This window comes from Aquarana catesbeiana, linkage group LG03, assembly GCF_042186555.1.
Source record: "Aquarana catesbeiana isolate 2022-GZ linkage group LG03, ASM4218655v1, whole genome shotgun sequence".
NCBI classification, from domain to species: Eukaryota; Metazoa; Chordata; class Amphibia; order Anura; family Ranidae; genus Aquarana; species Aquarana catesbeiana.
The window spans coordinates 610,333,018-610,345,433 of NC_133326.1; the positions used below are offsets into that span (position 1 = coordinate 610,333,018).

Consider the following 12,416-nt stretch of genomic DNA (forward strand, 5'->3'; position numbering starts at 1 on the left):
GCCTTTATTTTTAGTGTAATTCTTTAGGCATGTTTGGCCACAGACTTCAATGGGAGCACCTAGAAATGCAAAATATGTGCATTTTCATGTGTTTTTTTTTTTTTTTCAAAAAAGAGAGATCTTTTATTAAACAAAAAGAAAATTGCAGTACAGAGCATACGCATATAATTAGAAATAACAAAGCCATCCCAGAGTTATTACAGCCTGGCCATACACAAACCTGAAATAAATCGTTGCCATAAGCTCAACACACATTTGCACACATTTTTACTCCTGAAGAATTCCTCTCATCCTCTAGAGCAGCACTTTGCCCAGCAAACAAACACCTGAAACTTGTTACAAGTGCAAAAAACACTTGTAAAACACCTAAAAGAAAAACTTAAAAATTGCCAGTAATTAGCTTTGTCTACAATCTGCTCAGAGGTGGATGTTGGCAGGATGACTGGATGCAGTCACTGTTCGGCTTATAATTTTCTACCCAGTTCCTTTGACAAAGATAACTTTTACTGACTTTTGATGAGCCGAGTGGTGCCAACAGGTCAGCAGCTCCAATTTTGGATAAATCTAGCTGTGTGACCATCCAGCACCAGGTGCGTGGGGCTGCAATTGAAAACATGCAATCAAACACTTTTTTTCTCATACATTTTAAGATGTGTTTTGATTTTAAATCTGCATTTGGTTGACTTGGATGGGAAACTACATCCAGGTATGCAAAATAAAGACATTGGTCTGGGGTGAATGGGCATCTATTAACATTGAGTCACGTCTGATGTGAATGAGCCCTGAAAAACGGTAGTAATTGGGTAGTGCTTCAACTCACAAAACCAAGATAATCAGATTATATTCATTAATGTGTATATAATGTGCATTTATGATTGAAGCCAGTAGGACACATTTTATAGACCATGTGGCAAATGTGCCATTCATCGGCTGCAATTAAAAATTAAGCAGTGGACATTCTATTCACCCAGGAGCGTTGAGCTCTGCATCTTTTCTTTTTCTGTTTTCTGTCTTCGTTTTCTCTTTCTTTGTCTTTTTTTTTTTTTTTATATCTTACATGGGCACTTAGTAGGAATTTGGACTCCTTCCTTGGGTCCTGAGCTACCATGAGTGTTCTATTTAGGAAAATGTTTAAATGATAATGTTTATGCAGCTAGACTGGATTTAACGTTGTTCACACATTACACTAAAGTTACTACCTAACTCTGTTTTGCTGGATCTTCTCTAGTGCTCATGTAGTTTGATGTTTATCCTTCATACTGGTCTGTTATTGCATTTATATAAGAGGTCCAGTGTTTGTTATTTTTGTTCTCTTTGTCTTGAAAAACTCATGTACTCTATATTGCCAAACGTTTTGGGGTGCTTGCCTTTACACGCACATTAACTTTAATGGCATCCCAGTCTTAGTCCATAGGGTTGAATATTGGGTTGGCCCACCCTTTGCAGCTATAAAAGCTTCAACTCTTCTGGGAAGGCTGTCCACAAGATTTAGGAGTGTGGCTATGGGAATGTTTGACCATTCTTCCAGAAGCGCATTTGTGAGATCAGGCACTGATGTTGGACAAAAGTGTTCTATCAGGTTGGGGTTAGTACTCTGTGCAGGCCAGTCAAGTTCCTCCACCCCAAACTCCCTCATCCATGTCTTTATGGACCTTGTCTGTGTCTGTCTCTGTGTCTCTCTCTCTCTCTCTCTCTCTCTCTCTCTCTCTCTCTCTCTCTCTATCTCTCTATCTCTATCTATATATATATATATATATATATATATATATATATATCTCCCTCTCCATGGGTGCTGATTTCCCTTCTGCCTTTCAAGCCTCCCTCACCTGGGACTTAACCCCTTCGGGACCAAAGTCCTGGTAGTCAGAGTTTGAAGGCTCTTCCCCCTAAAGTCTCTTTGAACTTTTAAAATCCCTAATATAAATTTAGCAATCCAGAGAGTCCCCCTTAAAGGGACCACAACTCAAATATTGGGGGAATGTATCTGCCATCCAGGACACATTCCCGGTGTCCTGAACAATTCCCATAGAGACATGGATGAGCGAGTTTGGGGTGGATGAACTTGACTGGCCTGCACAGAGTCCTGACCTCAACCCGATAGAGCACCATTGGGAATTAGAGTTGAGACTGCGAGCCAAGCCTTCTCATCCAGCATCAGTGCCTGACCTCATAAATGTGCTTTTGGAAGAATGGTCAAACATTCCTATAGACACACTCCTAAACCTCGTGGACAGCCTTCCCAGAAGAGTTGAAGCAGTTTTAGCTGCAACGGGTGGGCCAACTAAATATTGAACCTGACGGACTATGACTGGGATGCCATTAGGCTCGGTTCACACTTGTGCGATGTGGGAAACCCTGTGAATCCAGTGGAGGTTCCCGCATCGCACCTGAATCTCCAGCGGTTCACATTGCCCTCTGCGGGTGTCAATACAAAGTTAAATACACACCTAGATCGGTTCGCAGATTGCAGTGCAAACTGTGAATTTGGACAGAAATCGGATCATATGGGTGTGAACAGTGCAGACCAAAAAAGGGTTCTGCGCCATTTTGAGCCGAATGCGATGCGAATTTAGCCATACAGTATAAACTGGCTGAATTTGCATCGCACAGACATTGCATGTGATCTGCACAGCAATGTGGTGTGAATCGCATGCGATGTCTGACATCGCTATAGTGTGAACACAATGTCTGTGTGAGAATCAGAAGAGCTTATACTCCCTGCTGATTGCAGAACTTTAGGCCTGACTCAGCAAGGGGTATGTTGGACCACTGCAAGGAGACCACTGCTTTTAAACAGAGCCATGAGTCCTTCTCTGCTGCATGTTGGCAGATAACAGGCTTTTGTACTAGGGTTGTGCCAGATTTCTAAAGAAAACAAACCATGAGACTTCAAAAACCTTTTGTTTTGAAGTTAAGTCTGGCTTTTTGCCTGGAGTTCAGCTTTAGGTAGGATGTTGCAGCACACTTACTGGCACTGGTTTATCAAATGCACATTAGAAATTAGGTATTTCCTTTATCAATCAGTGAAGGTTAAGTTTTCATTCTTTGGAGAAAGGTCACTTAAAGCTAATCTCCAGGCACACAATCTTTCATTGAAATACATTTTTCAATAGCCACAAATGATATAATTCCACTTTGTGTGTACCAGATGCATTTGTCAACCCAAATATTATCTTGTAAAAGTAGCAGTGACATAATTACTGTGCTGTACACCGTCTGTGCAGAGAGCAGAGCTGTGGGAGGGGTCCAGCCAGCTCCACCCACAACAGACTGCCTGCAGAAAACTCCAGGGGGGGGGGGATACAAGACCAATCACCCTGCACAAGGAGAAGGAGCAGCAGTGACCGGTCTTTATTACAGGAAGCTGCTGCACAAAGGAAAAGTCTCACACAGGATGACTGGACAGAAATGCACAGATCACACCAAGTACGAATACACATGACTCTTGTATTTGGACGATATATACGCCTATCTTGCAGTTCAGCTTTTATCAGCATAAGTCCATTTCCAGTCTGATTTACATATAAGTATTAAGATCACTCCTTAGCCACGTTCGTAAATTGAAATTTGAACCAAAAAGAGAAAACCACTAAGTCAGACTTTAAAGGCAGATTGGACCATAGTATTTATGTAGAAAAATTCATATTTTATTTATAAATAGAAAATATAAAAAGAAGTTTGCATATACAGAGTAACCAAAATTTCATTTAAAAACATGTATTCACATATATGTACAGTCAGACAGCAAGGCCAGATACTTCCAAACTATAATAAATGTTGCATGATCTTGGGTAAGTGAGCCCCTGTGTGTCAGCGTGTTTCACTGGTCAGCTTCATCAGGACACACAAAGAGTGATTTAAAATCTTTAGTAACCTACAATATTCACTTTAGGAATGGGGTTACTGAAGAACCTGTTGCTTTAGAGATTAATTGCTGAGCAAATTCAATCTCTGTACCCGGCAGGTTTACTCTGCATGTGCATAAGCAAGGCAGTTAATACCATCACCCCCTGGTTGCTTTGAACACTTCTGTATTTTCTTTCCTGCTACATATTTGTAATATGATTTTTCTTTTTACAGGGGATATTTCCAGCTGCATATATTCATCAGAAAGAAGTGACAGATGACAAAGGGTGAGCATGGATGAGTTCCACGTCTTCTGTCTGCCTTTGGCAGAGAGCAGCAGTTAAGGAATCATTTCATTAGCAACTAAAATAATGAAATCAACGTGGAACCGGGCCTAGGTTTTATTACACTTAATTTAATGCTCTGTATATAAACACTGAAACATTATGTGACAGTGATAAATGGCTGGTTGATGCGAAGCAAGTTATTTAGTGTCAGCTTTTTGTAACAAAAATGTTTCACTGAAACAGGCAAAAATACTTTGCTAGTTATGGGTGAACGTTTTAATTTCTGTCATGCATTACAATAATATATTGTGTTCATTATTAAACTATGAACTAGTACTAAAAAAAAAACTGTATACACCACAAAAGTATAAAGAATAAAAATTATTATAAAGAAGAATAGAGAGTAAAGACTGCAGTGAGAGGTTGTACAGGGGGGGGGCTGGATTTAGAGGCAGGCGGGCATTTGCCCCTGGGCCAGTACTAATGGGATATATTGGGTGGCGCTGAGTGGAAATACTTCACCACCTTGACATATGTCAAGAAGGACCAGCAGCCACATGCTGAGCAAAATGAAATTGATATCTACCCCCCCCTTCAGAACTGTAATCGCAACACTTGGTGGAGCGAGGTCCTTCAGGAGCAACTGAAAGACGTATTTGTTTACGAGGTATCAAAAAGTTTGTGGCAATGCTGCGATGAGTCATTTGAGGTGTTTTGAGTGGCACGGGCGAAGGTTCTCCGACGATAATCATGCACAATTTGTCGAATGGTTTCAACATTTTCGGAGGTTGAGCTCGTTGAAGGTCTTCCTGATCTCTCGTCTTCCAGTGATGTTCTTCTGCTCTTGAAGCGTCCGTGCTACTCAAAACACTTTGAGCGGCTCATTGTAGTATCACCGTAAACTTGCTGAATTATGTCAAGTGTTTCTGTGACAGATTTGCCCGGTTTCACGCAGAATTTCATGTTTGCTCTTTATTCTAACTTGCCCATGATGAAATAGCAGGCATGGTAACTCACGTGGTCAGAATAACACCAGTTTCACAGCTCCCGATGCACACAATGTCTTTTGAGACACTGACTTATGAAGGTCGGTGATCCCTGTGACCGTGCGTGCAGCCTTGTGCTGCCATCTGTTGGTGTATTACAGAACTAGAACTAGTCTCGAAAAGTTTTGAAACCACCTCCTATAACAAAATATAACCAAAAAAGGGGGTAGGGGAAGGGGTACCCTTCCAAGGGTCCAGCATGCACTCTAATGAGCACTCAATTTTTACTGAGCTACAAGTAGCAAATAGCAAAAAAGTATAAAGCCTTGTGGGGCTTTTACCTGTTAGACTTCACTTTGCACCGCACCCAATTTTGGACATTGGGGCCGATAATCTATTGTTTTTCCAAAAAAAAATTGGAGCATGTGTGTTATGCTCATTTGACATCCATCAAATAAACAACAAAGTGCACCTATGTTGAAGAGGATTTGCAATGTGTGCCATAAACTGGAAACGCACAAATTGCAATTTGTTGAAGGAATGTCAGCGGTTCTGCGCCCTATGAGCTATATATTAACCACAAAATCTCCACGTGGTCTGACCAGAAGCAGATCTGCATTGATTAGCTTCTGTAAAGACACTTGCCAGAGGGAGATTGAGCTGGGAAAAGCTGCCTTCCAACTCTGCCTAGTTGAGAAGAAGGAAGGAGGCAGGCTGCAGGTTCCCCCTGAGTGTCCAAACAGACACTCGCCCACCAGAGATAGCAGGCAGCGGGCAGGTTTGTGTTGCTCTGCTGTCTGTGTTTTTCTCTCTACCTGGCAAACACTTCCTGATCGAGAGAAAGAGAAAGAAGTAGCAATATAATGAGCTTCTATAGTTCGCTGTATAGCTTTCTTCAAAGTGTCAATGCATCCCATGCCGCTGTGCAATGTGCACCCAAAAAAAAGAAGACCCTGAAATAAGTGCACTATATAAAGTTTATCTGGCCCTTTTGTCTTTATCTGTCCACAGAATATTAACCATAGACATTATTACTGTTTACAGAGCGTGGTTGACATAAACTGCACAGGGCACCTTTTGCTCTGTGTGTATTCTGGCAGTTTAGATTTGTAGTGACCTATGGTAATGCTTAAAAAACATCTTTCACCAGACATCAGACTTTTCATTGGATATCACTGTTGCTTTAGCTATATTATTTATTAGTGTTAGTATAGCGCGTTATATGATACTATTGGTCATATTTATTTTCAGGAACTGCTAGCCTTTTGGGAAAAGTCTCCTTTTGTATACTTAAAATGTATATTAATTTAAAAAGTATAGGTATTCCTACAAATTGATTCCAGACTTTTATTTCTTAGTAAGTGGTCTTTGGAAATTGGAATGGAAAGCCCTGAAATGCAATGCTGACCCAAAAGAATAGTTAATAGTATGTCCCACAATGTGATACTTTACCCTTTCTGTTCCAGGCACCATGAGCCGACCGGTCCCAGTGAACTTCCTCTAGTACAAGAACTTACAGCCACTCTGCGGGAATGGGGTGTCTTGTGGCACTCGCTATATGTGGTAAGTTTAATTTTACCAGTAAGCTATAGTTTTATTGCTGATTGGTCTCACTGTCATTATGTTCTTTGCAGCAAAACCAGAGAACACAGTTTGTACAGATACAAGAAATGATGTCACAACTGATGGACTGGAGGTCACAGATTATGTCTGGCACTCTACCCAAGGATGACTTAGCTGAACTGAGGAAAAAAGTGACTGCCAAAATCGACTATGGGAATCGGTGAGAAAGCATGGTGGAAGAGGCATTGTAAATGGAAGTTTTAGCAACATTTGACAATTGCATTTTTTCAGACAGTTTCTAGTGGAGCGAAGCAAGAGCTGTTTGCCCCCAGGGATGGTCTTTCCACATAGACTTGTGGGAAGAGAATGCTGCCAGCATTTGTCAGTGTCTGTTTTACTGCCCCATAGGGGGATCTGTATAATAATATATGATACCCACTATTTAGAAAGATATGGCTGGCTCAAGAATTGGGGGAGAGCTGGCTATTGCTGATAATGAAATTCCTCTCAGGAGATTGAATTCAGCCACGCTCCCTCTAGAGTTAGATGATTTGGTTGAAAATCAGTTTAACATTTGAAGAAGACTTTTTTTTATTTTGTATTGTTCACATGTATTTACGCTTTTTTGATGCTCACCTGGCAGAGTACTGGGTTTGGACCTTGTGGTTAGAGATGAAAATGGAATCATTCTAGATCCTGATGACACCAGTGTAATTACCTTGTTCCGCTACCATGAGATGGCATCAAGGCGGATTGATGAGAGGATTCAGGAGGAAAAGGTGGAGTTCTTGGCATCATATTCTAAAGGTCATTTTTAAAGATCCTTGTTACTCACCCAGTTGCTTGTTTCTATTCTTTCTCAGTCTCAGCTGCAGCCTCTTGATATCTGCACTCCAGCCATGCTGCATGTAGCTCATACATACACCCTATATGTGAACTTGAAGAACTTTGTGTGTAACATGGCAGAAGATGCAGAGCTCCTCATGTGTCTGTATGACCCAGACATATCCCATTTCATCAGGTGAGACTAGTGTTGAAAGTGCACAGTAATCTCTCTTGGGTCTGTCCCCTCCATTAAAAACGTACCAGGAAACCTTTCATATTCCCAAGGCATTGCATTGTGGAATGCAGATCTGGAGCCTAAACTGCTGTAGATATTTGTATATAATGAGCACCTTGCTTAGAGGTTCAGAGCCCATAGTAGACAAGTTGACACAAGCATCCTGTTTGTATAAGTATCTTTTAATATAATTCACTGATTTGTCTTAATTTCTAGTGAGAGGTGTTTTTAAGGGACTGTTATTTCTAGCTTTGTATTTACATGTAGTAGGGATTCCTGAAAGAACTCTGTATAATTTCTTTATCTGCAGTGAAAATTACTTTGTCCGCTGGAGTAGTTCCGGTATGCCCAAAGAAATAGAGAAGTTAAACAACCTGCAGGCAGTGTTCACAGTGAGTGGCGTCCTCCTTAGCCAACTTGATCTTCTCATGCTGTAGTAACTCAACCGCTTTGATCTCATTTGTTATATCATCTGACTTCTATTATACTTCACTCTTATTTCTATTCCAATCTTATGCTGGTCACACATGGCTTGAGTTGTACAGAGAGTTGTTGACATAGACTGCATAGGCACTATCCTCCATTTATCTTTTGCTATGTGTGTATTCCTGCAGTCTATCCAAGTTTCTTCTTGAGGTGCCATCAGTGTCTATTCACATTGAATGCTTTTCACTTTCCACCTTGCCCAAAGTCCCAGCCATGTCCTACCACTCTCTGACAAATCTAGTCCCATGCTGTTCAAAATACCTGGAATTGGCCTAATCACTATACTAATCACTTTTGAGGGATTATTGTTCTGATGGCTAATGCTATCAGAAGTCAGCTGACTTGTGAGAAATGATTTTAAAGCATTTCTATGGGCCAGCCTTTCTCAACCTTGTTATCCAAGAGGAACTCCTAAAGTAGTTTTCAGGTCTCAGGGAACCCTTACTAAAACCAATTCATTGGAGGTCAGAGACAAAAATGCCCCCTCATAACGATAGTCGGTAGGAAGAATGCCACCTATACAGTGGTTGCTCAGAATGTCACCCTTACAGACAAAGGTAAAAGATCACTGGTGTCATCTTTCTGACCTTGCCAAATTGCATTGGTCTTGGAACTATGCAGGTATCATAAAATAGGAGGTCAACTAGCCACAGCTCAAGGAACTCCTAGCAACCTCTGAAGGGACACTAGTTTGAATGGGTACTATGGACCATCACAGGCCAGGGAAATGGCCTGTCTTGTAGATGCAGATTGGGTGAACATACAATGTGCTTTGAAAAGCCATTTAAATCAGATGATGTCCAAGGCTGGTCACAGTGTAATATTATAGGCGTTAAGGTTTAACTTTTCTGTATCATCACTTGGTTCTTGTCCCACTGCATTGGGGCCCTGCTGATTACCGGGGAAGAAGGAAAGCCCAGCACTGGGCCTTATGGGATTTTTTAAAATTTCTACCTTTAAGACCCTTGGCTTGAGTTGTACACTGATAAACTTAACGATTCATACATTGCTTGCAGTAACTGCACAATGTGTCTAAAATGATAAACTTTGATTTTGGGACTGCTTGCTAATTATTTTGGAAATTGTCAGCTGAATTTAAAAAAAACAACCTACCCTTGTGTGGCCAGCATGTAGAAGTCTCATTTTGAGAAATCGTCATGTTAATATTGTGCCTTTTTGGATTACGTCTCCTTGGTCCTGGTTATTCCTTTCTTTCCCAGCCCTGATTGTTTATTCTTCCTCTCATTCAGCATTCCTGAGGTTCTTCAGCTGTTTAAAGAAGATGTAAACCCTAAGGCTCCTTTCACACTGAGGCACTTTGCAGGCGCTAAAGTGCTAAAAATAGCGCCTGCAAAGAGCCGCTCAATGCACTCCAGTATGAAAGCCCCGAGGGCTTTCACACTGGAGCGGTGCGCTTGCAGGGGGGTCAAAAAAGGCCCGAAAGTCACATCTTTGGAGCAGTGTAGGAGCGGTGTATTTACCGCTCCTAAAGCGCCCCTTCCCATTGAAAACAATGGGGCAGCACTGCAAAGCGCCGCTGCAGCGGCGCTTTGCGGGCGGTTTTAACCCTTTTTCGGTTAAAATCGCCCCGCTAGTGCCGCTAAAACGACGGTAAAGCGGCGCTATATTTAGCGCCGCTGTATTGCCAGCGCCCGCACGCCTCAGTGTGAAGTAGTCTAACTGAAAGTTAGTTCAGCTTTTGTTTGCATTTTAGTGGTGCTGATTTTTTTAAAGCCTCTTTGCAGCCACTTTATGTCTACATGCACTCTAGACAGAATCCAGGAGGTAACTGAAGAAATGGAAAAAATCACAAGTAAATATGATGTACTTTCCTATCTATTTACTAATGCTTAGCAACACAAGGATTAAAAATTATCATCGGTAATTGAGAGAGTGAAGTTCCACTTTAAAGTTGATATGAGATTTTAATGATTAGGCTTACATCTACTTTAAACTCCTTGAACTTCTGCTTCAGTTCTGCTTTCACTTATCCACCACCAATTTTTCAGCAGTAGAGATCCTCCTGTATCTTCCATCCTTTACAAGTTCTTACTTTTTTCTTTTTTCTGCATTGCACCATCCTGTTGTCTTCTCCACGCACCCCATCCAAACTTTCCCTGGGTGTTGTTCTCTGTGCCTTACATTGTTTCCAGACTTACTTATAATCTAACTTACCTTTCATTCTTTACCTACCTATTCCATTTTTCATCTATCCATCTTTGTTTGTCCTCTAGTTCTCTTATTCATCAGTTCCACTCGTGCCGATGTTCTAAATTCTCTCATCAAACTATGATATAGTCTTCAAGATGTGATTTCTTTTTTCGACTCTTCTTTTTTTTTTCCTGATTTTTAGGATCATTTGTTTCCTTAGTGCTCCTCTTTAACATTATGGACCATTATATTCTCTGTCTTTTCATTCTTTAAGTTTCTGCCACTCTCCTTGCTGATCTTGAACCACTTCTATTTTGTTTCTTCATTCTAGTTTTGACCTCTCTCCTCTTCAGGACCTCAGTAGCCTGGATCTGATTCGTCCCCGGATCAGCCTGGTGTGCCAGATAGTGCGTGTGGGACACATGGAGCTCAAGGATGGGAAAAAACACACGTTTGGCCTCCGAAGGCCTTTTGGTGTTGCAGGTAATAGCACTGATGGCTTTTGTAATATGTATAATTTAGGACTCCAACTTCAACCTGACTAGTTCAACTGTGAACATAGCGAAGATTTTAGCAAGCTTTTTCAAATTTCCTATCAACTTTATTTTTGAGGATACAGTATTACAATACACTTTGCTTATCGGGCCAGTGACATTTTAGTGTAGGTTCTGTGAGAAGGATGTGATCAGTATAGACAATGTTATATATTTCCACAGATCTGCTTTACTTGGTGGTAGCTAACCTGCTTAGCACAAGTTAGAGAGGAGAGCTTGGTAAAGTATTTAAAGCGGCTAAAAAAAAAAAAAATTAAAAGCTAGCAGCTACACATACTGCAGCTGCTGGCTTTTAACAATAGGACACTTACCTGTGCTGGAGTCCAGCGATGTCGGCACCGCAGCTGATGTTTCCATCAGCTGTCGGGTGCTGCCGCCGCCATTGCAGGTAAGGGTACCCGGCAGTGTAGCCTTACAGCTTCATGCCAGGAATCCTACTGTGCATGCGCGAGGCCCCGCTCCTCTCTCCTACAGGGAGAGGAGAAGGGAGGAGGAGGGAGCCCTGTGGTGATGTCACGGGCCGCGGCCTGGACTCCCGGAAGTGGGAACAGAATACCTGTCAAAGACGGGTATCCTGTCCCCCCTCCCCCCCAAAAGGTGCCAATTGTGGCACTGGAGGGGGAGAGGAGACAAATGAGCGGAAGTTCCACTTTTGGACGGAACTCGGCTTTAACTTCCAGTATTTTAAAGGTTTTTTTTTTCTTAAAAGGTGATTTTTTTTTTGCTGACGGAACATTTGACAATGATTATATTTTCCCCAAAAAAATTCATTTACATTTTTTCTACTTGTCAAATTTTATAATGTAACCAACCTTTGTAAAGGTACCTATTAGTTATTATTGACCAGAGATGGGTAATAAGTACCTGTTGAGGAGGAGAAATGGATAATACAAGTACTTTTGATCATATAAGTGGTGGTACTTTCTGAAGGAATTTAGTCTGCTTTTTTGTGGCAAGTAAATCTTATTATTATGTATCTGTTACAGTGATGGACATATCTGATGTTATACATGGGAAGGTGGACGATGAGGAGAAACAACATTTTATACCTTTTCATCCGTAAGTTGCCACTTTGTGTCATAACAGAAAAAAAATTCCAAGTCATTTATCAGGATACTGATCTCTGAACATTATTTGCGTCTCAGGATGGCCAAAGAAACTTACATCAGCCAGCGGCAGCTCATAATGTCTCCTCTGAGCTCTTCACGGGTATTAGCTGAGAATGAGCCTCTCCCCAGCATCTACAACAAGGTGATTGCATCCAAAGAGGTCAACCACAAGGGACAAGGTATTGCACCATTTCATGGAGGAGACTAATGCAAACTTCTAGAGATGCTGTCACTTTAAGAATACGGCAAGCTGCTGATAAGTATGAAGGTCTTGGACACAGGGGTGCCTGCAATATACCTGTTGCAGTTTTCAATACCTTCTGCTTCACTAAAATGCCAAGGTCTTCTGATCCGAGCCATCTTCAGTATTTATA

General features: G+C 41.3%; 1 protein-coding gene across 1 annotated transcript in view; it reads left to right on the plus strand.

Annotated features, from left to right (window-relative positions):
* The window catches only part of DOCK5 (dedicator of cytokinesis 5), a 188,107-nt gene that overhangs the window by 82,222 nt on the left and 93,469 nt on the right, over window positions 1-12,416 (plus strand). Inside the window, exons 4-12 of the mRNA XM_073622228.1 lie at window positions 4,081-4,133; window positions 6,586-6,682; window positions 6,754-6,902; window positions 7,326-7,461; window positions 7,546-7,703; window positions 8,053-8,134; window positions 10,733-10,862; window positions 11,920-11,992; window positions 12,079-12,221. Coding sequence (XP_073478329.1) covers window positions 4,081-4,133; window positions 6,586-6,682; window positions 6,754-6,902; window positions 7,326-7,461; window positions 7,546-7,703; window positions 8,053-8,134; window positions 10,733-10,862; window positions 11,920-11,992; window positions 12,079-12,221 — 1,021 coding nt within the window. The remainder of the gene's footprint in view (window positions 1-4,080; window positions 4,134-6,585; window positions 6,683-6,753; window positions 6,903-7,325; window positions 7,462-7,545; window positions 7,704-8,052; window positions 8,135-10,732; window positions 10,863-11,919; window positions 11,993-12,078; window positions 12,222-12,416) is intronic.